Source organism: Neomonachus schauinslandi, chromosome 9, assembly GCF_002201575.2.
Source record: "Neomonachus schauinslandi chromosome 9, ASM220157v2, whole genome shotgun sequence".
Lineage (NCBI taxonomy): Eukaryota > Metazoa > Chordata > Mammalia > Carnivora > Phocidae > Neomonachus > Neomonachus schauinslandi.
The window spans coordinates 126,701,048-126,727,539 of NC_058411.1; the positions used below are offsets into that span (position 1 = coordinate 126,701,048).

Consider the following 26,492-nt stretch of genomic DNA (forward strand, 5'->3'; position numbering starts at 1 on the left):
TTTTTTTTCCCCAGAACAAGAGTGGTCACTTCTTCCGTGTGTCCATTCCTCCGTGTTTAGATGAGGGAAACCCCAGATTTTCTGAAAATGTGGCCTATGTTATGGACAGAAAGAAACTTGGATGCCACTTGCACTTAATGAACCGTGTTGTAAAGATCGATCTGCCTCATCTAGGGAGATAGTTTCCCTCTCCATTTGTAGAATATGGGGTCTTGATTTTTTTTTTCTCTTAATTACATTTTGTTTCTTAGCCAGCTATTCTTCATAAATTACCAAAAAAAAAAAAAAGGCTTAATTTTTTTTCTGTTAACATAATTAGTGGTCCTAATTGAGGGATTAGAACTGGATCTTGGTTTTGTGTTTCCAGAAACGTTTCTAAGTCAGAATAACACACATTTCTCCCCCCGCCCCGTAATGAAATTGGATAAATTAAGTGCATTTTCTTTCCTCTTTTTTCTCCTGCCAGTTTTTGATTGGATATTTCCTTTCTGCCAGATGCAATCTGCTTTTCTCTTCTGGCTTTCCTCTGAACTTTTTGGTTTTATAAGTTGAAAAATATAACCTCCCACATCACCCCACTCAGGTTTTGTGACCAGCTAGTGATTCTTCACGTCTGAACTGGATTTGGCTGCTACTGTCTGAGATACAAAATTGGGGTGGCTTCTCAGAGCTGAGCAGGTGTGGTTTTCACAAAGCTTTTCCTCATTTAAGATTTGGCTCCAGATGAAGGTGAACTGTTTTACATTCTAGACCAATTAATAAATTTATTGGCACCAAACACTTTGTGCCGTTTGCGAGAGGGCAGCAAGCTGCCTTATTTTTTATTAGAGCATTTGAAAACAAGTGTTTTGTTTGTTTGTTTGTTTGTTTTACCCACCCTTCCCCAAAAACAAGTGTTTTAAGGATGACTCAGGCAATCTTCTCCCCTGACCAGTGGAAGAAACTGAGGCTCAGAGAGTTGGCATTGCTAAAGATCTTTCAGCAAATCCACAGGCCAAGAAGCCACAGTCACACATGATGATGATGATGATGATAAAACTTTAAGGATTAAGTATTCAATATAAAACTAAGTGTAGATATTTATATTAAACTTCCCATTTCCAAAACCTTGGTTGTAATGGATGAAGATGCAGAAGGCAACCATGGACTGGGCTGTCGCAGGTACACCAGGCTGGGACTCAGAAGCCCTGGCCTGTTGTTTTGAGCCTGCCTGCCTCTGACAGAGCCCTCATCCAGCTGGCATATAAGTCCTCTTTGGAATGAGGCAGGGAAATCAATAAATGTAACCACTTACCCTCCTTGAGTTTCAATTTCCTTACTTACAAATCAGGACCTCCCCAGCGGGTAAGAGACTCGAATGCTAGCTTGTGGGTGGAAGTCACAGCCCATTTAATGGCATTGCTGATCTCGTGGTGATGCATAGGATGGGTGACAAATGCCCACACAAGCAGGCTGTCACATAGAAGTCTTGTCAGAGTTACAATCTAATAAAACGATACTGTCACTTGATCAACAGTTGACTGGGTTCATCTGAAGAATCACATTGAGTGCTGGCTTGTGGTTGTCTGGAGGAATGCATTTAGAAGGACTCTGTGACCATGTCCAGGCTCAGCCACATAGAGTAGGATTGATTAGTTATGTCTGCTGGGGTGGCGGAGCTGGAGGCCTCTGTTTATGCCACATATTTGCCACCTGTGGGCTATACAAATGCAGAAAATTTTAACAGGCGGGACCATGAAGTCATTTTGACTTGTTAATGCTAAAGCTCTGTGTGGGCCTGACCTTGACCACATAGTTTCTTCACCTGTCATGACATTGTGGGAGGCAAGAAGTGGTTTCATTTTATAGCCTTAGAACAAGATGGCCCTTGACTCCCGGTAATTCTCTGGGGTTGGGACTGTAGTGTGTGCTCCAAATCTACCACATCACAAACCATTGAAAATCATCTGCTTCTGATGTAGCCATTGATCCCCCCAATTCTTTTTTTTTTTTTTTTTGATGCCCCCAATTCTTTACCATCCTTCTGAGGGCCGGAATTCTGGGACTGTTATTAAAAATGGCGGATTGGATTTATTTCTAGACACATCCAGGGGATCTGCTGAAATGGCTTGTGTGCCCCCCCTGGAGGTAACTTCTTGTTTTTTGACCTGCAATGGATTGTCCTCTGTCTACTTACATTCCATATAGGTGGCCCGGGAGGGACCCTGGGAGACCCCTCTGGGCACTGCCGCTCACTCCTGGAGGCCGATGGGTGCAAAAGGTCAGGGTTCTGAAAACCCCCGTGAGAAACTATGATTCACATTTTGGCTCTTGAGCATGAACGGAATTGTGTGATGGCGCACACACCTGGCCCCGATGTGTGGGTTGGTTCCAAGTGCAAAATTTATCGCATGTGATTTTCTCTCTCACTTGCTTGTTCTTTCTTTCTTATTTATTTATTTTTTTTCCCTTCAAAGGTTCAGTCATTTGGGGAAAGGATTGTGCTTTTCATTCTAAACGTCGTTATTTTTGGAAGATTGGAGAGAAATTTGGATGACGGTGACATGTTTTTTTTACCTCACTCTGTGAAGGAGCAAGCAAAGATTCTGTGGCGGGATGGATCAGCTGTTGGATTTTACACAACCAAAAGGAAAGGTAAGGGACACGCTGCCCCAGGTCAGGGGGAGGGGAGGCTCCCTAGATGTCTGCCTGCCTCCGAGGACTCCCTCAGCACAGGTGTTCCTTGGAGAGAATCTTCTGGCACAGGAAGTGTCACTAATTCAGCTGTCCTGTAAATAAACCCAAGTAAACCCGAGGTATGGATTTCATTTTCTCATTGCTCATTTTACTGGCAAATAGGGTGAAAACCGTGTCCTTTTGATTCCCAGGCAGTGCCATGTCCCTCATAAAATGTTTATTGCTGCTAATGGTGTAAAATGACTCTGCAAAACACGATGCTCTTCATTTCTTTTCTTTAATGTTACCAATTAGCCGTCAGGAAAAATACCATTGCTAATAGCTGACATGTGGCTCTAAAGCACACTGGATGCCCAGATTTATAGACATTACCTCAGAGGAGGGGGAGGTCGGCCATGATAACAAGGTCGGGGTAAAATACTGGGACTTATTTTTAGGGGCTGCGACGAGAAGTGAGTGTGATATTAGGACCATTTTGCCTCAGGGATTTGGTCTCTTTCTTTAAAGTTGTTTTCTTTAATACTTTCTTGAGTTTTTTAAAAAGCTGTCAACATCTCTACTCCAAGCAGTCTCAGCCCTGTCCTTCAGTTCTTATTAAGTCCTAAATTTGAGCAAGAATAAAGTTTCCTGGTGAACCACCATGGACATGCTGTTCTCCTGGTTTACATGTTTTTCTCAGGGGGTTCGGAAGGCTGATTGTGGTGTTGAGCTTTGTTCACACTGTGTTTGTTCCACTGGTCCAGGATGGAGGAAATCCACTTTTCTCCCTTTTCTCCCTCTCAGTGTGAGATGACCAGTTTCCCATGCAAGTAACTCTGGTAGTTAACTGTTTGTCAAGGTCAGTCCAGACACTCAAGTAGAGAGGTTGGTTGTATCTGCCTTGTTCTTCCGGAGGCTGACCCAGAACTCAGAGTGGAAGGAGGACCTTAAGATGTCGAGCTGAGGCAGACTAGACTAGGTGCTTGGATTTCTGCCTCTTCTTCATTTTTGATGAATTCCACAAATTTGGTGGAAAGTTCTCTGAAGCTGCTTACTGGGTCACGTCGTTTCATCCATGAACTGATTTTTTTAAGTGGCAATTGACTTTTAGTTACTCAGTTTATTTCATTTAAGAAGTACAAACCAGTAGAATATATGCTTCAGGTATACCTTTCCAATTCAGACTTTTTTTTTTTAGTGTCTTTTGCTGGATTAGCTTATTTTTGGAGAGACAGAATAAAAATATTTCCATTAGAATAATTACATACATGTTGCCACCAGCCATGTGTGAGATTTCCTTGCCAATACTTGGTATTGTGAGTCTTTTTAATTTTACCTATTCTACAAGGTGGGAAGTAGTATTTAATTTTGGTTTTAATTTGCATTTCCCTAATCGTGAACGATATTGATTATGTTTTCATGTGCTTTGTTGATGGTCACATATCTTCTTTAAGTGTCTGTTAAATATTTTAGCCCATATTTTATTGGGTTGTTTGCTTATTGCAGTTTCTTCATATGTTATAGATGGCAGTTCTTTATCAGATATGTATTTGGAAAACATTTTCATTTTGGCACAACAGTATTTTTCAGAGAGCAGACATTTGAAATTTTGATGAAATCTATTTTTTATCAATTTACCAATTTTCATTATATTCAGTTCAAAATATTTTCTAATTTGTGATTTTTATAAGTTCTTTAAAGTAAGTTTTAAATTTCCAGATACTTCAGATGTTTTACTTATTTATTTTTGATTTCTAACTTAATTCTGTTGCAGTAAGAGAATGTAGTCTATTACATTTTAAGATTTTAGAAACTATTGAGAATTGTTAATGGCCCATTATATGGTCTGTATTGGTAGACATTCCCTGTGGACTTGAAGAAATGTGTATATTCTGCAGGTATTGGGTTTAGTGTTCTGGAAATATCAGTTGGGATAAGGTAATTAATAATGTCATTTAGATTTTCTGCATTCTTACTGGTATTTTTGTCTAGTTCTATCAATTTCTGAGAGTTTGTTAAAGTCTGTGATTGTGGATTCATCTCTCATTTTAGTTCTGTTAGTTTTTACTTTAAGTGTTTTGAAGCTTTGTTGTCAGTTACATCTATATTTATGATTGTTATACCTACCTGATATATTGACCATTTTATCATTATGAAGTCCCCAATTGTCTTCAGTAATATTTCTTGTTATGAAGTCTGTTTTGTTTGATATTAATACATAGACCCATCATCTTTCTTATGCTTATTGTTTGCATGGAATACATTCTTTGTAGCTTTTTACTGTTAGTCTGTTTATGTCTTTATTATCTGAAGCATATATTTTGTTGACAGAATACAACTGGGTCTTGGATTTTATTTATTTATTTATTTATATATTTATTTACTTTTAGATTTTATTTATTTGTCAGAGAGGGAGAGAGAGCGTGTGCATGCTCACACAAGCAGGGGGAGTGGCAGGCAGTGGGAGAAGCGAGCTCCCCACTGAGCAAGGAGGCCAGTGCAGGACTCAATCCCAGGAACCTGGGACCTGGGACCTGAGATGAAGGCAGACACTTAACCTACTGAGCCACACAGACATCCCTGGGCCTTGGATTTTAAACCTAGTCTTAAAAATGTCTGTTAAAAAAAAAAAAAAAAAGGTCTGTCTTTTGAATGGAGTGTTAGTCCACTTACATTTAATTATTGATATATACTGAGGTCTTCCCTTTTGCAGTTTGTTTTGTGTCTTCTGTATTTTTTGTTCCTCTGTCCCTCCTTTGTGTGTTCTTTTATTTTAATCAGATATTTTTTAGTATTTCATTTTAATTTCTCTATTGGCTTTCTAGTTCTATATTTTTGCATTTTTAAATTTTTAGTTTTTGCTCCAGGGATCACATATGCATCTTAAACTTTTCCCAATTTACTTACAGTTAATATTGAATTACTTCAGATGAAATACAGAAATCTTGCAACAGTGTATTTTTGTTTACCTCTTATTTACATAGTGCTATTGTTATATATTAGATCTGTTTATGTTATAAACCTATCATTATGGATTTATAATTTTTAATTTAGTAGTCATATGTTTTAAAATAAATAAATACAGTTAAAATCTTTCTCACATACTTATCTTTAAAAAAATTTTTAATATAGGTCCCACTTGCCATCCCGTGTCATTTTTCCTTTAGATCGAAGTACTTCCTTTAGAATTTGCTGTGGTGTGGTTCTGCTGGCAACCAATATCTCAGTTTTTGTTTACTGAAAATCTATTTTATTTTGCAGTCATATTTGAAGGGTAGTTTAGCTGGATATAGAATTATTACTGATAATCCTCCCCAACCCCCTTCAGTGCTTTGAATATGTTTTTCCAGTCTTCTGGCTTTCATAGTTTCTGGTGAAAAGTCAGCCAGTTATTTATTATTATTCCCTCATACATAACATGTAGGTTTCTCTGATTGCTTTCAAAGTTTTCCCTTTAACTTTAGCTTTTTTGTAGTTTGACTGTAGTGTGTGTCTAGGAATAATTTTATTTTTGTTTATCTTGAGGTGTGGTGAGCTTCTTGAATCTTTATGTTTTCTACCATATTTTGGAAGTTTTGGGCCATTATTTCTTCAATTTTTAAAAAAATTCTGCTTTCATTGTTCTTTTCCTGGGATTCCAGTTGTGTGTATACTAGGGTGCTTCATAGTGTCTTAAGTTTTGTCTCAGAGGTTTTATTCATGTTTCTTCAAACATTTTTCTTTGTTGGATAATTTCTTCTGGCACATATTCAAGTTTGCTTGCCATCTCCAGTCTGTCGTTGAGCCCATTGAAAATTTTTAGTTATTGTGGTTTTAAGCTCTAGAATTTATATTATTTTTTGTAGTTGCTATTTCTCTGTTGAGATTTTCCATATATTTCCCTTTAACTTTTTGAATTATTTTATTTCAATACTTTGAATATATTTGTAAAGCCATTTTGAGGCCTTTGCAAAATTCAACATCTGGGTCTATTTAAAATTAGTTATATCTACTACCTTTTTTTTTTTTCCCCCCTTGAGTATGGGTCACACTTCCCTGTTTTTTTTTCATGTTGAATAATTTTTGGTTGAAAATTAGATGTTGCAGATATAGTGTAACAACTCTAATTTTTTTGGTGTGTGTTTTCTGAGGATTTTTAGATTTTTGATCTAGTAGCTGTTCAACCTGCCTAGATTTAAATGGTAGACTTTGTCTCCTTTGTGATCTATAGCTGCTGACATCTGTCTGTGTGACTTCCCATGGCTGTTTCTTTAGCCTGGCCCTGTAGAGGTCTTCCCTGTGCCTGCAGATTTGGTGGCCAAAGATTTGAATATGGATTTGGCTTACCTTTCCTGGGTTTTTTTTGTGGTTTTGTGTTTTGTTTTGTTTTGTTTTGTTTTGTTTGTTTTTGGCTCCTGCTGGTTTGGGGTTCTGTACTTTCACTGTTCAAGCCCATTTGACTTCAGCTCTCTGCCACTTGAGCTGTCTCAGTTGAGGAATGTCTATATTTGAGAAAAGCACCAAACTCTCAGATCTGATCCTGTGTGGTGCCATTTTTCAAACTATCTCTCTGACGTATTTCTTGTTGGGTTCCGTGGGGGCTCCTTCACTCATGTGTAGGCTAGCTGTAAGCTAGGGATTTGGGCAGTTGCTCTGAATTTGAGTTTGGTTCATTCTGTGGTTCTCATGCTGCTTTAACTTTCCAGCTGCTTTCTTAATCCTAAATCTGATCTCTGACACCTTTAACTGGTAATTTTTCAGCTTTTCCCACCAGTGGTTTCTGTAGCTTTGGGGGTTGAGTTATACCCCATGGTCAGTAAACTGCAAACTCATAGGTTTTACCTAGTCCAGTTGCAATTTTCTTTTCTTTTCTTTTTTTTTTTTTTTTTAAGTAGGCTCCATGCCCAGTGTGGAGCCCACCGCCAGGCTTCAACTCACGACCATGAGATCAACACCTGGGCTGAGATCAAGAGCTGGACGTTTAACCAACAGAAACACATAGGTGCTCTTTCCAGTTGCAATTTCCTGAAATTAAATTTTCGTCTACCTAGTGGTGTCTTTAAATGATTTCTTATATTTATTTCTTAAGTAGTTATTATATGTGGGATTTGCGCGACCATTTCCTTCCACCACCATTATCTGATGGGGATCCTGTTCAGATATGGATCATAGAATTTTATTCCTTTCCTTCTCATCTTTTTCTATAATCAGAGAGAGGGATATATCTTGATGAATTAAGAAATGGTTAATATAGCAGGGTGCCTGGGTGGCTCAGTCGTTAGGCGTCTGCCTTCAGCTTGGGTCACGATCCTGGGGTCCTGGGGTTGAGTCCTGTGTGGGGCTCCCTGCTCGGTGGGGGACTTGCTTCTCCCTCTCCCTCTGCTGCCCCCCCCCTGCTTGTGCCCTCTCTCTCTGTCAAATAAATAAATAAAATCTAAAAAAAAAAAAAAAAGCAAGAAATGGTTGATATAGCAGCATATAAGTATGTTAAACAAAACGATTTAGTTAGTGAATAGATATATTTTATTATGTCTTATTATTTGCACACATGATTTACAAAAAATCACAGTGAATACGTGTGGTTTAATGGACTACAATAGGAGGAGTTTGTAGTTCACAAGTTCAGAACAGTTAACGTTTCTTCAGTCTCAGCTCTGTCCTCTGTGCTTGTCAGGGCATTATGCAGTGTTTTTGTGTTGATGCTGAGGATATGGGCATAGCACATGGCATGCTTCTCAACTTCGCAGCATTACAATTTTTCCTTTTGATTCAGAATATCTGTTAATTTAGCTTAAGCTGGGCTGCAGTGTATAATTTCATTCTGAGAGGAAAAGCAAATGTGCAGATTCACTGCATAAATTGGATCACAGGGGCCAGGGGTCACCTATTTAAGAGTATACATTGTTTCTAAGAGCTTTCTTGGCACATACTTTTAAGTATTTTAAAAATTTATTAGACAGTAAAATTGACCTTATTTTTTTTTGGCTTTACAGTTCTGTGAATTTTGACCTATGTATAGATTCATATAACTACAACCATAATTAAAATACAGAGTAAAATCCACCATCCCCAAAACCTCCTTCATGTTATCTCTAGTCATTCCGTACCCCCTAGTTGCCACCTGAAACCCCTGGCAACCATTGATTTGTTCTCCGTCACTATTGTTTTGTCTTTTCTAGAGTGTTATGTAATGGAATCAAATAGTTTGTAACCCTTTGAGACTGACCCTTTTCTTCTTCTTTTTTTCTTAAGATTTTATTTATTTTAGATAGAGATAGCACGAGCAGAGGGGAGGAGGAGAGGAACAGGGAAAGAGTCTCAAGCGGACTCTGAGCTGAATGTGGAGCCTGTCCTGGGGCTTGATCCCAGGACTCCGAGATCATGACCTGAGCTGAAATCCAGACCCGGCCACTCCAACAACTGAGCCACCCAGGCGCCCCAAGAGACTGACTCTTTTCACTCGGCATAATGCTATTCATCCAAGTCAATGTGTAGATCAGTAGTTTGTGCCTCTTTATTGCTGAGGAGCACATTCAGTTTGAAACAAGTGGGCGCCTTTGTATAGGCTGAAGGAGATCTTTTCAGGTAGACCTCTCTTTGGGAATATTTTCTTAATAGGCTGGTTTGCATTTCTCCCTTCATTTGACTGTTCAGTAATTGTCTTTTATATGAAATAGTGACACTTCAGCCATTTAACTATTTTATGTTGAAATTCTCCCTAGGTAATCAAAACTAATGAGGTTTTACTTTAACTTTTGTTCTCAAACCACTAGTCCACAAGACTGTTAGCTTTCAAGGGAAGAAAATCCTGGACCGGTAAGGGGCGAGTTGGCCAATTTGAGGCAGAGCTAAGAAGTGTTTTGCTTTTGTATAAAAATCTAAAAAGAACAGCTTTATATTTCAGATGTCTGAAAACTCCAACACTAATGCAAATCATAAAAACAGGAGTGGCACTTAAAAGTATTAAATTAAGTGATTTGCAATCCAGACAAGCATGTGACCTTCGAGATGGCAGTGATGTTTCGAAGTGACCTCAGCTGCCCTGCTCATCGCAGTGGGGGGGAGGGGGGGAGGGTCTTCTGCTCTCCCCTCCCCCAGATGTCCAATGCCACAGGTACCTCCCGCCCCCCAGGCCCTCTTCTGGACTTCAGCAGAAACATAAGTAACGAAGGTGGCGTGAGTGGGGAGTGCGGTGTTGGATCAGGTACCGACTGCTGCCCAATGAGAAAGGGGTTGCTGTTGGTGAGGAATGGAGGTCCCCTTGAAGACGAGGTATTGGAGGGTGCAGGGAGAAATGCACGGGATGCAGCCTGGCTTCGTCTGCTGGGATGTGCACCAGCAGCTGCTGCATTCTCAGCCTTGCAAACCTGCTAACTTTGCCCACTTATATCTCCTGCTTCCTCATAAGCTTGACTTTAGTTTGCTATGATGCCCACCTGGCCTCTCCCTGTGCCTGCCTTAAAGGGCCAAGATCTATTGTGGTCCTCGTTTCACTTCATTTAAAGTCTCATTTAAAGAATCAGATTGGCCCAGCTGGCCTGTGGATTGGTTTTCTTGTGCATCATGGGTCCACCTTTAGCTTGACTGTGGATGGGGGGGCTGGCTTTCATGGTTCAGATATGGCCACCTGGCCTTCGTTTTTAGCTGTGGTGGGGCAATGTTAAAGGACCGTGGGCTGGATAGACAGCCCATAATAATCCATGGAAGAATCCTGTTTATAAAGTCTCAGTCTGGCCTGGAATACTTGCAGTCACCACCACCAGGCAGCCCTTCATTGCTGCACAGTGGACGATGTGTAATAGACGGAGTGCTCAGCAGGCAGTTCGTGCTGCTCACATATTATTGGCTACAGGAGTTCCTAGGCTCCATCCAAGACCTGCTGCATCAGAAACCCTGGCGGTAGACTGGGCCCCTTCGATCTGTCTTAACAAGCCCTCCAGGTGACTCCCAAGGACTGAAGTTGGAGAAACACTCACCCAAGGCATGCATTCTCAGTGGGGAAGCATTGCCCCCAACAATCAAACCTTTTTTTTGGGAAGCAAAAGAATCATGGATAATACAATGGCTTGTGGCTCTCCAAACCTAAACCCTACCCCATAAAGTGTTATTCCTTAGTATTTAGTTGGGGGGGGGAGGGTGGCGATTAGGAAAAAATGGCTCCTTAGGTTGGTGATAATGAGAAAACATTTGGGCAACACCACTTGAGAGTGTATACTTAAAAGAGAAACTGTGAGGGGCACCTGGGTGGCTCAGTCAGTGAAACGTCTGCCTTTGGCTCAGGTCATGATCCCAGGGTCCTGGGATTGAGTCCTGCACTGGGCTCTCTGCTCAGTGGGGAGCCTGCTTCTCCCTGTGCCCCTCCCCCTGCTCTTGCTTTCTCTCTCTCTCAAATAAATAAATAAGTAAAATCTTAAAAAAAAAAAAAAGAAAGGAACCGCTAGCTGAAGCATATACTCAGCTTCTCCTGAGGGGACGCACAGCTGTCTCCCACAATGGTTGGACATGTGTATACTGTCACCTGCAAAAGGCGAAGAGTGTTTGGTGCTCCACATCTTTATCAACATTGGTATTGTCCAGCTTTTTTTGTGGTTGCTGATCCCGTGGCTACGAAGTATTTTATTTTAGAGCCTATTTTCTGATCATTGCTAGTCGGATAGAAATGCCGTCCATCTCTTACATGTTGATCTTATGTCTGTTAACCTTGCTAGACTTTCCTCTTAGTTCTATAATTTGTTGGTAGTTTTCTTTGGCTTTTATAATTTTCCTTTGCTCTAGGCCACGTGGCCTAGATTATGTGCAGGGTCCAGCACAGAGTTGAACTGGAGCAGTTCTTGCTCCTGTAATCCAAAAAGGAGGTGAATTACTGATACAGACTTTATCTATCTATCTATCTATCTATCTATCTATCTATCTATCTATCTATTTATTTATTTGACAGAGAGAGACACAGCGAGAGAGGGAACACAAGCAGGGGGAGTGGGAGAGGGAGAAGCAGGCTTCCCGCTGAGCAGGGAGCCCGACGCGGGGCTCAATCCCAGGATCCTGGGACCATGACCTGAGCTGAAGGCAGACGCTTAACGACTGAGTCACCCAGGAGCCCCCAGATTTTCTTCTATTTAACAACCTGAGATAAAGTCAAGTTGGCCAAAGTTATTTAAGCAGATAAACTCTTTTCCCCAATATTTTAAAGATAAATCAAATTTCATGGCACCTTATAAATAAATTCCTCTTGTTTTTTTTAAATTCCTCTTGTAATAGTAAAATGAAACTTTTAGAAGAAAAATGATATAATTAACGCTTATCTCTAAATGTGTCTTGTTTGTGGGGTGGTTCAGGTTAATGCATTGTTTTCAGTTGTTCTCGAGAAAAGGCAAGTATTACAAATAGGTGTTATAAACACTTAGTCCTCCCTGTAAAAGTGATGTTTTTCTGGAGCGGGCACTGGCAACTATGGCCTGGAGGTCAAATTCTGCTCATCGCCTATTTTTGTAAATAGAGTTTTATTGGAACATAGCCATGCCCATTCGTATTGTCCACAGCTGATTTTGTCCACAACTGCAGAGATGAGTGCTTGCTCCTAAAGCCTAAAGTATTTTCTGTCTGGAATTTACAGAAAAAGTTTGCCGGTGCCTAGTCCGGCAGATACAATTTAAATGTCTCATACTTTAAAAAATAAAATGATTTTATGCAGATAGGTGTTAGCAGCGCTCCCTGGCGGGAAGAATTCAGGAACATCCAGATCATTTACTGGTGTCTTCAGTAGATGCTCAGCTGCCCCAGGTTCCAAGGAAGTCTGGCTCTGACCTTGTGCAGTGGGTTCCCAGGGAGTCTGGCTCTGACCCGGTTCCAAGGGATATCTGGCTCTGACCTTGTGCAGTGGGTTCACCACCCACAGGTAGTATGATTGTAACAAAAGGAGAGTGCTAATGGCTGGCAAAAGTTAACACTTTTAGCTAGTTCTCTGTTGGGTTTCCATGGGTTAGGAGTATCCCAAATATCTTTATAGTCTGAACTTAATCTCTTGGACTGGCAACTGTTGCCTGAATTTGGATTTTTAGAGCAGTTATTCTTAAAATGTGTCACAGAGCCAAGCGTCTCCAACCACCACGGACAGCATATTGTCTTTGGGATTAGCAGAGCGAACCTGGACAGGTGCTTCCTAGCACCCACAAATGCTACTTTGCAAAAGGAAACGCACCAAGAGCCAGGCTGCGTTTGGCCAGGCACTTGGCTGGCTATTTTGTGCCTTGGGTCCTTCCATCATAACTTCCCTGGGGCCCAGGTCTTAGTTCTCAAAAACAGCCGGCGGTGGGAATACACCCACCCACAGTCATAGACTGTTGTCTCGCCACCTGCCTGTTTTATCTTCCTCCTGACAAATCTCTCTCTTTGAAGCAGATTCCGTTTCTTCTATTACTTTCTGGCCGCCTGTTGCTATCATTTCCTCCATGGCGCACCATCTGTGAATGCTGTCTTAGGTATTCCAAGAATTCCCTCAGTGAATTTGTGAAGTAACCCTCCTTGTCTTTTTCTGTGTTTTGTTGGGGTGCCTATTTTTAATGGACAGCCTGTTGGCACCACGTTGCCTCCTCTTTGGTAGGCTTTGTTTTCTTCTCTCAGAGGTTCTGTCTTCAGGTCCTCCCAGGCTGTTGAAGGCAAAGCCTTCATTATGTGCAGTCTTAGTTCATGCCCCTTGGTCATGGTTTCCTCAAAGATACCTTATTGATTCTGCATCTCCTCGAAAACAGCCAGGGTGGTGAGCAGAGAAACCAGCCCCTTACCGTGATCTAGGTTAACTTTGTGCACCCTCTTGAATTCAGTTTGTTAATATCGGTTTAAATTTTTTTGACTTATGCTTAAGAATTACTGTTGTTTACCTATTTTTCTGATCCTTGGCTGTTTTTTCCTTTGTCCTTAAAAGGTTAGACTCATAGACTAAGTTGGAGAATATTCTCCCTTTTTCTGTTCTCTGGAAGGCTTTCCTTGGAAGTTTGGTAGAACTTATATCTAAAGCCACCTGGCCTGATGTGTTCAGTGTGGGAGAGGTTTAAACTACTGAGTTCATGTTTTGATGCTCATAGGAGCATCATTAGTCTTTCTGTTTTTTTTATGAGTCAGTTTTGGTGGTTTGTATTGTCCTAGGAATTTGTCCTTTTCATCTGTTTTTAAGTTTATTGGCTTAGAGATATTTATTATATTCTTTTACCTTTGAAATTTCTGCCACATCTGTAGCCATATCTTTATTTTAATTCCTAATGTGCTTTATGTATGGTATATTCATTCTTACTTTAGCAACTCTTAAAATTTTAAAAAATCCTTTATATTGTATTTTTGTGTTCTATTTTATTAATTTCTATCCTCCTTGTCTCCTTCCCTTTATTATTATTATTTTTTAAAGATTTTATTTATTTATTTGACAGAGAGAGAGACAGCAAGAGAGGGAACACAAGCCGGGGGAGTGGGAGAGGGAGAAGCAGGCTTCCCGCCAAGCAGGGAGCCCGATGCGGGGCTCGATCCCAGGACCCTGGGATCATGACCTGAGCTGAAGGCAGACACTTAACGACTAAGCCACCCAGGCGCCCCTCCTTCCCTTTATTTTCTTTGGGTCTCTCTTCTGTTCTTTTTCAGTCTTTTAAATTCTGATGCTCGGCTTGTTAATTTTCAGTTTTTCTTGTTTTTTTTCCTATCAGCATTTATGGTAAAAATGATCTCATCCTGCTGCCCATTTAGCCAGTTCACCCTGGTGTAGCCTCATGGGTTGAACATTCTGACTGGTTTGTGCTTTACCATAGTTTTGTTTGTTTTATTTTGTTTTATCCCCACCACTGACTATGAATTGTAGTCTCCATGGATCTGTTCCCATGGCCTTTCTTTCCATGATCAATTATCCTCAGGTAAAAGACCTTTCTGGATATTTAAATTTGCCTGAGAGACAGCATCTTTGTTCCGATTTTGAACAGTGCCCATCTGGAATATGCTTTAATCTCCTAAGTGTTGTTAGGTACAGAAAACCTGTGTAATCACTGAAAGTAATTTTAGACACGAAGCAGCCAGAATGAAGAAGAAAGGGCACCAAGAGGCCGGGAGGTCTTGGTTTTTTTTAAGATTTTATTTATTTATTTGAAAGAGAGAGCATGAGAGAGAGAGAGCACAAGCAGAGGGGAGGGGAAGAGGGAGAAGCAGAGTCCCTGCTGAGTGGGGAGCCCGATGCTGGCCTCGATCCCAGGACCCTGGGATCATGATCTGAGCCTAAGGCAGATGCTTAACCGACTGAGCCACTCAGGCACCCGAGGTCTTGGTTCTTGGCTCAGTTCTGCCACCAGCTACTTTGGTGCTGTGGGCTGGTCTGAGTTTGCTCGGGATCAACAGGCTCTCTATGAGCTGATGAGAGGCAGTTGGGCAGGTGTTACTGATAGAAGGGAGCCAAGCCCTTTGTTGTCTGTGTGTTTTGTTTTGTTTGTTTGTTTTTACTTTTCTTGACCCTGTCACCTGCCATGTCTGTAAAATGGGTAGAATGAATGAGATCATTGCTGGGGTTCTTCCCAACCATCCCATGCTATATGATATGATTTCCTTAGGCTTGATGTGCTGATGATGAGAGTCTATTGACATGCAACCAGCTCATTGCCTCTGCCCCTGTTCATAATCACATAATATTCTTATTACAGCTAATTAGTATCCTTATTAAAACAAACAAAAAAGCCAATTCTTTGGGTTTGGGGAATTGATTTTAAAGATTATATATATATATATATTTTTTTTTTTGAGAGAGAGAGAGAGCAGGAGTGGGGGGGGGGGACAGAGGGAGAGGGAGAAGCAGACTCCCCGCTGAGCAGGGAGCCCTATTGATCCCAGGATCCTGGGATCATGACCTGAGCTGAAGGCAAACGCTTACCCCGTTGAGCCACCCAGGTGCCCCAGGAATTGATTTTAGAAGATAAATTTTATTTGACCAACCTGATGGTATGATTAGCTGTTAGAAAGGGCTGGTGGGATGCTTTTGTTTCTTCTGCCTCTCTCCCTCCCCCAGCTTTTTATTTGAAATAATTTACAGAAGAGTTGCAAAGATAGTTCAGAGTTCCTGTTATACCCTTCACCTACCTCCCCCTACTGGTAATACATGACCATGGTATGGGGATCAAACCTAAGAAATTAACATTGTTAATTTTTTAGCAATGTCCTTTATCTCTTATAGGGTTTGATCCAGGATACCACCTTGCATGTAGTTTTCAGATCGTCCTAGTTCCCTGGTCCGATCTGTGACCATTTCTTTGTTCTCCTTGTCTTTCATGACCTGGACACTTTTGAAGAGTACTGGTCAGGAGATTTGTGAAATGTCTCTTAATTTAGGTCTGTCTGATATTTTCACATGATTAGAGTGGGATATGGGTTTGGGGGAAAGTGAAGTGTCCTTGTAATCACATGCTTCCATCACACGTGAAGGTACATGATGCCAACATTACTATTAGCAATGCTCACCCTGATCACTCAAGGGGATGTCTGGTAGGTTTCTCTACTGTAAAGTTACTATTTTTCCTCTTTTACACTTGATTGTATCTTTTTCATATAATTTCAATGTAATAATTTTGTTATTATTTATTTAAAGATTTTATTTATTTGAAAAAGAGAGAACATGTGAGCAGAGAGGGGCAAAGGGTGAGGGAGAGGGAGAAAGAATCTGAAGCAGACTCCACACTGAGTGGGGAGCCAGATGTGGGGCTTAATCTCACGACTGTGAGATCATGACCTGAGCTGAAACCAAGAGTCAGATGCTTAACCCACTGAGCCACCCAGGCGCCCCAATACAATAATTTTAATACAATTCGTTGAATCTTTTAAAAATCAATTTTGTTGAGGTATAATTTTACACTCCATAAAATTTGCCGATGGTAAGGGATTTCTAAAAAATTTAGAGTTTTGGATATTTCCATCACCCCAAAAAGTTGCCTGTTTGCTGCCAATCTCTGTTTCCACCCCAGCTCTAGGCAACCCCCAGTCTGCTCTCTGTCTTTATCAATTTGCCTTTCCGGGGTATTTCATCTAAATGGAATGATACAATATGTGGTGTTTTCTGTCTGGCTTATTTTACTTAATGTTTTTGAGGTTCATCCAAATTGTAGCAAATACTAGCTTCCTAGGAATAGAATTGGTGGGTCATCTGATAAGCACATGTTTAACTTTAAGAAACTGTCAAATTATTTGACAAAGTAGCTTTACCATTACACATTTCCATCAGCGTATGGGACGGTTTCAATTTCTCCACATCTTGTCAACATTTATTACTGCTTGTCATCTTGACTATAGCCATTTTTTAGTAGGTCAAAAGTAGCATTGCATTGTGGTTTTAATTTTCATTTTCCTAGTGGTTAATGATGTTGAGTGTCTTTTCACTGATTATTAACCGTTTGTATGTCTTCTCTGAAAAAGTGTTCAGATCATCTGTCCATTTTTAATTGGTTGTTTTCTTTTTATTGTATTGTTAGAGTTCTTTATATAGTCTGGATATGTCCTTTATCAGAAATGTGATTCGTAAATATTTTCTGCAGTCTAACTTTGAAGTACAAAAGTTAACTTTAATGAAGTCAGATTTGTCAATTGATTGTGCTTCTGGTATTGAATTTAAGAACTCTCTGACTAACCCAAGGTTGTGAAGATTTTCCTCTATGTTTTCTTCTGAAAGCTTTATAGTTTTAACTTCTATTTATGCCTAGATCCATCTTGAATTAATTTTTTATATATGATATGAAGTGAGCGTTCAACTTAATTTTTAAAAACAGTACAGTTTTTTTTTTAAAGATTTTATTTATTTATTTGACAGAGAGAGAACAGGAGAGCACGAGGCAGGGGGAGCGGCAGAGGGAGAGGGAGAAGCAGGCTCCCCGCTGAGCAGGGAGCCTGATGTGGGGCTCCATCCCAGGACCCTGGGATCATGATCCGAGCCGAAGGCAGTCACTTAACCAACTGAGCCACCCAGGTGCCCCGTAAAAACACCTAGTGCATTAAAAAATTAATAGGCTTTGTTTTTTAGAGTAGTTTTAGGTTTATACAAAAGTGGAGGACAAAGTACAGAGAGTTCTTCTACATCCCCCCACCGTCCTCCACACATACACACTTTCCTGTATTATTAACATATTACATTAATGTGGTACATTTGTTGCTATTCATAAACCAATATTGATACACCTATTAGTTAGGACTGCCATAACAAAATACCACAGACTGGGTGGCTCAAACAACAGAAAGTAATTTTCTCACAGTTCTTGAGCCTGGAAGTCCAAGATCAAGGTGTTGGCAGGTTTGGTAGAATTCTTCCCAGGTCTCTCTCCTTAGCTTGTAGATAGCTGCTTCTCACTGTGTCCTTACACGGTCTTCCTGTGTCTGTGCACATCTCTCTGTGTGTCCAAATTTCCTCTTCTCATAAAGACACCCATCAGATTGGATGAGAGCTCACTCGAAAGACTTCCCTTTAACTTCATCACCACTTAAAGTGCCTGTCTCCAAATATAGTCACATTCAGAGGTACTGGGGGTTGGGCTTCAGTGTAAGAATTTGGGGAGACACAATTCAGTTTACATGAGTGTTTATTCTTTGTGTTGTATATTCTATGGGTTTTGACAAATGTATAATGACATATCGCTACCCTTGTAGCATCATACAGAATAGGTTCACTGCCCTAAGAATCCCTGGGCTCCACCCATTCATCCCTCCCTCCCCATGACCCCTTGACAACCACTGATCTTTTCACTGCCTTCATAGTCTTGTCTTTTCCAGGATGTCATATCATTGGTGTAATTGTAGACTTTTCAGGCTGACTTTTTTCACTAAGTAATATGCCTTAACGTTTCTCTATTGCTTTTTGTGACTTGATAGCTTATTTCTTTTTGGCACTGAATAATATTCTGTTATCTGGATATACCATAGTTTATTTATCCATTCACATATTGAAGGATATCTTGGTTGCTTCCAGGTTTTGGCAATTATGAATATAGGTGCCATGAACATTTGTGTGGACATAAGTTCTCAACTCCTTTTGATAAGTATTAAGGAGCACAACTGATGAATTATATGATATGAGTATGTTTACTTTTGTAAAAACCACCAAGCTGTCATCCAGAGTTGCTGTATCATTTTGCATTTCCCCCAACAATGAATGAGAGTTCCTATTGCTCCACATCCTCACCAGCATTTGGTGTTGACAGTTCTGGAATTTGGTCACTCTATTAGGTGTGCAGTGATATCTTGTTGGTTTAATTGGCATTTATCTGATGACATGATGTGGAGCATCTTTTGATACGCTCATCTGTTGTACGTATACATCTTTGATGAGGTCTCTATTAAAATCTCTGGTCTACTTTTTAATCAAGTTGTTTGTTTTCTTACAATTGATTTTTTAAAGTTCTTTGTATATTTCAGATAACAGTTCTTTATCAGACAAATGTGTCTTTTGCAAATATTTTTTCCCAGTTCATGCCTTGCCTTTTCATTCTTTTGACATGGTCTTTCACAGAGCAGCAAATTTTAATTTTAATGAAATTCGGCTTGTCAGTTTTTTCTTTCATGGATCATGCCTTTGTTGTTGTATGTAAAAAATTTATCGCTAAACCCAAGGTCATCTAGATATTCTCTTGTGTTCTTTTCTTTTCTTTTTTTTAAGATTTTATTTATTTATTTGACAGAGAGAGACACAGGGAGAGAGTGAACACAAGCAGGGAGAGTGGGAGAGGGAGAAGCAGGCTTCCCCTGGAGCAGGGAGTCTGATGCGGGGCTTGATCCCAGGACCCTGGGATCATGACCTGAGCCGAAGGCAGACACGCCCAACGACTGAGCCACCCAGGTACCCCTCTCTTGTGTTATTTTCTAGGAGTTTTGTAGTTTTGCGTTTTATATGTATGTCTGTGATTCATTTTAAGGCAAATTTTTTGAAGGGTTTAAGGTCTGTGTCTAGATTATTATTATTTTTTTTTCATGTGGATATCCAGTTGTCCAGTATCACTTACTGGGACTGTCCTTTCTCCATTGACTTTACTTTGCTCATTTGTCAAAGATCAGTTGACTATATTTGTGTGGGTCTAATTCTGGGCTTTCTGTTCTGTTCCAGCTTCTTCCCTTAAAAAAAAAAATTTTTTTTTTTGATTTATCAATATCCAGTCATCCCACCACCATTTGTTGAAAAGACTGTCTTTTCCTCATTTGAAAAGGGCACCTTTGTTGAAGTTCAAAGTGTAAGAGTTTATTTCTGGACTCATTTCTCTTCCACTGATGTATGTGCCTATCCTTGCACCAGTATCCCACTGGCTTGCCTGCCTTGATTTTATAAGAAACCTTGAAATTGGGTAGTGTAAAACTTCCAGCTTTACTCTTCTTTTTCAGAACTGGGTTGCTTATTGTAGAGACTTTGCATTTCATGTCAATATTAGTATCAGCTTGTCAGTGTCCACAAAAATGCCTGCTGGTGGGGCGCCTGGGTGGCTCAGTTGATTGTGTCTGACTCTTGATTTCAGCTCAGGTCATGATCTCAGGGTCATGAGATCGAGCCCCGTGTTGGGCTCTATGCTGGGTGTGGAGCCTGCTTAAGATTCCCTCTCTCCCTCTCCCTCTGTCCCTTTCCCTCCCTCCCCACCCCCTGCCCTCCCTCTCACTCTCTCTTAAAAAAAGAAAATGCGTGCTAAGATTTTGATAGGCATTGAACTTACAGACCAGTTTGGGAAGAATTGCCATCTTAACAGTATTGAGTCATCCAATCCATGAACATGGAATGTCTCCATTTATTTAGATTTTCTTTAATTTCCCTTGACAATGTTTGCTAGTTTTTCAGTATTCAAGATTTGAGCTTCTTTTGTTTAAATACATTCCTAAATACCGACTCTTTTTTAAGGCTATCATGAATGGAATTGTATTTTTATTTAACATTAAACCTTTTCAGCTTTGGAAGACTTTATCATTCAGGGAATGTTGTTCTCATTGTCTGTAGAAGTTGGAAGTTATAGAATTCCAATCCAAGTTTGTACTATCATTTCAAGAACAATGAAGGTGAAATTCAAATACTCTATAATTACCACCTCAAGTGAATTTGGTGGTATTGATCACTGGCCACAGATTATTTATTTCATTCATTTTCCCACAAAACCAACCATTCAGCTCACCATCCTTTTGATTGACAGTTTCCATGGGTTTTAGTCCATCCAGTAGGTGGCTCTGCTTTTTGGGGGTGGCTTGATGTTTGCTGGGACCACAAGGGTGCCCAGGCCATGTTTCTTTCATGGTGACAGGCTAGTCCAGATTTGTTCTTGGGGTGAGTGGCAGGGATATGAGAGAGAACAGATGGGCACTGGACCCTATGTGGCCAGACCCCGTCTCTTGATGGTAGGTGCTTCAGAACCACATGTAAAGGGATGTGGATACAGGAGGGGTAATAACTGTGGCCATTTTTGCAGTTATTATGGTAGCATGTGTCTCTGCAACTCAGTCTGGCCGATTAGAATTGGAGTCAGTTTTTTGTTTGGGAGATTACCCACCTTCTGAATCTTGGTGGGGATGAATACCTCTTTTTCCAATAGGAGCTGAATATGCTACATACTTCTTCTCCTGGACTCTAGTGCATCTAGGACACAGGCCCCTGTGCAGCTTGGAAGAGAGAAAGATGATGTAGTAGGCTCCATGTAGCACCGATTTTCTGGTTAGGGTGACGACAGAGGCAACTGGCTGCGACACTAAGCTCCCATTGCAGAAACAGCAACTGTGCTGGTATTGGTGCTGGTTGCAGTGAAGTTCAGTTCAGGGTAGAAAAGTGGGAAAGGGGGCGCCTGGGTGGCTCAGTGGTTAAGCGTCTGCCTTCGGCTCAGGTCATGGTCCCAGGGTCCTGGGATCGAGCCCCGCATCAGGCTCTCTGCTCCACAGGAAGCCTGCTTCTCCCTCTCCCACTCCCCCTGCTTGTTTCCTCTCTCGCTGTGTCTCTCTGTCAAATAAATAAAATCTTAAAAAAAAAAAAGAAAAAAAGAAAAGTGGGAAGGGTGCCAACTGTCACCTCTCCTGCTCTGCTATAGCAAGGTCATTGATATTGTAGGGGAAACAGGACTTAGTCTATTCGGGGTAAATGTACTTTGCCTTAATAGGACATGATGACCCCTTGTTAGAGTTACCAAAACAAGTCCATGCCCTAGAGATGTATTGGGTGGATCTCCCAGCCCGTACAGCCTGGGTTCATGGAGAACTTCGATGTCGCCCAGATGCTTCTCATTGGCTTCAAGTGTCTCTGTGAACTGTGCACGGTGAGGGCAGCATCTCAGGGTCTTGGGTGCATGAATGGTCCATTCACCTGGGTTTGCTTTTCATTTCAGTGCAGTAGTCTGGTGGCTGTCCTCCCAGTGATCAATCACATGTGGGCTGACCCGCCAGCTGGGGAGAACTGGTGGTTTGGGAGGATCTGCTGTCTTGTCAGGTTGTTTCGTCAGTGATGTGAGCCCTTCTTCCAGGTGGTACCAATGACCCGGCTGTGCGGGCATTCCGCAGGGTTCTGGCAGCTTGGTGCAAGTCTGGGGCCAGTGCATGTCACTTCCTTTCCCTGCAGGCAGCCTGTGTGGTGATGGCACAGGTGTGTGCTACCTGCTGCCTGTCTTCGACACCGTGTTTGTCAGGAGGACGTACCGTCGCCAAGGCCTGGGCATGGCCATGCTGCAGGACTTCTGTGAGACATTCCGAGAGGACGAGGCTCTGGGCGTCAGTTGGCCAATTTCTCCTGCCATGTACCAAGGTAAACCCACCTTGTATCAGGAGGAAGAGTTGGGGTAATGGTGATGGATAACACATGTGCGTTCTAGGTGACTGTGGGGAGGGAGGTTCCTTGGCACTCTCGGCATGTGGGTCTTCTTTTCCTCCTGAGAAATCTCCCATTGATTCCGCACAGATGAGGCTTTATGCTGTATCACAGGCGGCGAGCCCTTCCCAGCCTGAGAAATAATTGGATTTAGAGCTAATAAAAAAGAAGTCACAGGGGCACCTGGGTGGCTCAATCATTAAGCGTCTGCCTTTGGCTCGGGTTATGATCCCAGAGTACTGGGATCGAGCCCCGCATTGTGCTCCCTGCTCAGCCAGAAGCTTGCTTCTCCCTCTCCCACTCCCCCTGCTTGTGTTCCCTCTCTAGCTGTCTCTCTTTCTGTGACAATTAAATAAATAAAATCTTAAAAAAAAAAAAAAAAAAAAGAAGTCACACAACCTCAGAGAGAAGTAGAATCCAGAGAAGTGCGTCTGTGCTGCCAATTGCTGCTGGGCGCTCAGAGGGCCTTTGCTCCTTTACTTGAAGCTTAGAGCCCATGACTTCGTCCTTTCCACTAGAAGCTGCAAGCGATCCTTAGGAGCTTCAGCTGGGAGGGCAGCTGGAGTGCAAAGGCAAGCTCTGACGGCACTGAGCCCCCAAGCACCTCTGTAGCTCCTACTGCAGAAGACAGTCCCCTCTTCCATTCTTGACCCACTGAGTCCCTGTATTGGTCAGAGTTCTCCAGAGAACAGAACCAATAGGATGTAGATATATAGAGAGAAGAGATTTAATATGAGGAACTGACTCACATGGTGTGGAGACTGAGACTCTCAGGATCTGCAGTTGTTAGCAAGCTGGAGACTCAGGAGAGCCGATGGTGTCCTAACAGTCCAAATGCCCACAGGTGCCAGACCCAAGAAAAGCCAACAAAAAGTTTTTGGTTCAAATCCAAAGGCAGTAAAAGATCGATGTCCCAGCTCAACAGGCAGGAGGAGTTCCCTCTTTCTTGTGGGAGGGTCAGCTTTTTTGTTCCATAATCAGGCCTTCAACTGATTGGATGAGGCCCACCCACATGCAGGAAGGCAATCTGCTTTACACAGTCTACTGATTCAAATGCTGATCTCATCCAAAACACCTTCACAGACACACCCAAAATAATGTTAGACCAAATATCTGGGTACCCTTGGCTCAGTCAGGTTGGCACTTAAAGTGAACTGTCACAGTCCCTTTCCATATTCTGGAAGAGAAATCTTTATATATATTTGTCAGAGGAAATGAAAAAAGCTCTGATATTAAACATCACATTCCAAGTCAGTAAGGAGGGCAGATTCTGGTGGGTATTTCCCCAGGGTCCCTTTGTGCCCCCCCCCCCCCCGCCCACGAAGCCCACCCACCCCACATTGGGTTCTGTTTCACTTCTTGTGATACAGATGTTTTTGGACCCTTAGTATTGAGTTTCCAGTGCCATTATCATATGGGGAGAACAGATAAGAGAGAGAAGGTAGGAAAGGTAAGGAAATTTCTGTTGCTCTGAAGTCCTAAGAAAAGCAGGTGAAACATATTTTCAAGTAGGTTTAGTCATTTCTTTGTATTTCCAAAGTCTTGGTCTATAATTAAACTTTGAAGATCCTTGAATTTCTGCAAAGAGCATTCCAGGCTTACTGCACTGTGTTGCTCACTTTGAGGTGTTGGAAAGTTCCAGAACCTAGGCAGCTGGTTCTCTGTCCACATGCCTGTCTTGTTCCTCTCATTTTGTTTTTAAGATTTTATTTACTTATTTGAGTGAGAGAGAGAGAGAGAGAGAGAGAGAGAGAGAGAACACAAACAGGGGGAGTGGCAGAGGGAGAGGGAAAAGCAGACTCCCTGCTGAGCAGGGAGCCAGATGTGGGGCTCCATCCCAGGACCCTGGGATCATGACCCGAGCTGAAGGCAGATGCTTACCTGACGGAGCCACCCGGGTGCCCCCCACCCCCTTATTTTTGCTTCGGCTCTGAGACCTTTGTTTGAGTGCATTGGCCTCCCAGGGCAGCCACCTCAGGTTTCCCAGGGAAATAGCAGCCTCCAAGGGTGGGGGGCTGCCCCAGGGCCAGCTCTGCTGAGACCCTTGCAGTGTTCTGTGGATCCCTATTCTCCCTCCTCTGTCTCTGCCCTGCAGAGAAAGAAGATATGAAGGTGCTGATTCTGAAGCATGCTACTTGTCTTAGGGGTTTCAGCTACCTAGCCGAGGATGCTGGGGCCTCAGGCTTTTACATCACCCCTGGCTGTACCTGGGCATGTAGGTGAATAGGTAGAGTATGGAGAAAGAAGCTTCTGGAGGCTCGAGCCTGGGTCCAGGTGCACTGACCGCACCCTTCACTGACTGGCTTTTATTGAGTACCTTTGAATGGACAACAGGGACTCCTGTCCACAGCCCCATTCTTTAGAGCCCCCTTGCAGCTGTGACTCTCTCCATGGCGTCAGGAGTCTGTGGGCCCAAAAGGATATTCCTCCTGGGTCCAGGCCACTCCTTCTAAGCCAGCTCAAGGTACTAGGACCCAGGATTCCTGCCAGTAGTGCTGAGGGCTGGAGTAGACTCCATCCCTGGATCTGTGCATCTAAGGGTGGACCATGCCACCAGTTTGCATGTCTTTAGACCCCAGCGACAGCCACTGGTGGGACGTGGATGGAGTGTGGGCATGGTGTCCACATTTGTATGCACAGGCCCCTCGTGGTGTATGTGTGTGGGGCTGGGGTGGGAGGAGGAGCAGGTGGGCAGCCTGCTGGGGGCCGGCTCTCTTGGTATTGCCACATTCTGGTGCAAAACTCCAAGGAGTCCAAGAAATTCTAAATTTGAAACTGGCTTTCCCTGTTGTTATGAAGTTATATTTGTCAAGACAGGAGAGGAGAACATTCTATCTAGCACTCTGCTAGCTTGGCTTACACTTTCTGAATACTTAGTGTCATGCTCTGGAGGTTTCCATCTGTGCTGTTGCCCTGGGCCGGGAAATATTAGGAGAGGGCCTGATGGTGTCCCCATGGGCACCTGCAGGACCAGGAGCAGCTTCCCATTTGGCTGGATTTGGGGCACTGCCGTGTGAAAAATGCTCACCCTGTGAACGTGGACATAGAAGTCTATAAGCCTTGAGATGACTCTGGAATCAAGGCATCTGCAGAGGATGTGCTGGAAGGTTCTGTGGGAGAGGAGAGCTGGGGAGGCTCAGGGGGAGGAAGGACAGTGCCTGAGGAGAGGACAGTGTGGGGTAATGTTATGGCCTTAATTGGGTCCCCTCCAGTCTTATGTTGAAGCTTCAGTCCCCCACGTGACTGTGTGTGGAGGTGGGGCCATTAAAGAGGTGATTAAGTGAGGTCATATGAGTGGGGCTCTGATCCAGTAGACTGGTAAGAAGAGGTTCTTATTTATAAGAGGGGCCGGGACACAGAGGTATAGAGGGAAGACCCCATGAAGGTACAGCAACAAGGCGGCCCTCAGAGAGCCTCTGCCTACATCCGGATGTGGGACTCCCTTCCCCGACTGTGAGACAGCGAGTCTGTTGTTGAAGCCCCCCAGTGTGTGGCGTTCTGTTATGGCGGCCCCAAGCGAAGATGAGGGTGGGTGAAAGCGGGAGCACCAAGTGGCAGGTGAGAAGGTGAAACGGTTGTTTGTGCGGAACAGGATCAGAGCGGTGAGCCAGGGAGGAGTGGGTGGGGCCTCACCAGGAACCGGAAGTGCCTTGAGAGGCAGAAGGGGGCGGGCCTTCCTGGCTCACAGTGCGCATCCTCAGTCTGCAGGAAGTTCCTGTTGGCCCATCCGGAGGAGCGGGGTCGCCTGTGGGAGGTGGAGCCCCCAGGAGCCTGGGGCCAGCGAGGCAGCATCTGGCTGAAGGTTCAACTGCAGCAGTCAAGACTTCCAGACTGTGAGTCGTAGTGAGCGCCGTGCCCTTTGAAGCCCGGGTTAATGCGTGCTGATGGAGTCAGGCCGGTACAGGTGTTCTGTTTAATGTTGCAAGAACCGAGGGGGGAGGGAGACCAGAGTGGGGGGCTTCTTGTCCTTGGCCCACCGTCCTTTCCTGAACGAACCACACCTTCTAAACCTTGCGCTGGATCTCCCCCAGTTTAGCTAAATCAG

The 26,492-nt window shown here is 42.7% G+C and overlaps 1 protein-coding gene across 1 annotated transcript in view; it reads left to right on the forward strand.

Moving 5' to 3' along the window:
• LOC110572186 (protein FAM169B) overlaps window positions 1–26,291 on the forward strand; it is a 66,448-nt gene extending 40,157 nt beyond the window's left edge. The window contains exons 3-5 of the mRNA XM_044918302.1: window positions 2,457–2,634; window positions 22,202–22,384; window positions 26,149–26,291. Of these exons, the coding sequence (XP_044774237.1) occupies window positions 2,457–2,634; window positions 22,202–22,384; window positions 26,149–26,291 (504 nt within the window). The remainder of the gene's footprint in view (window positions 1–2,456; window positions 2,635–22,201; window positions 22,385–26,148) is intronic.
• The last annotated feature ends 201 nt before the right edge of the window (window positions 26,292–26,492 follow it).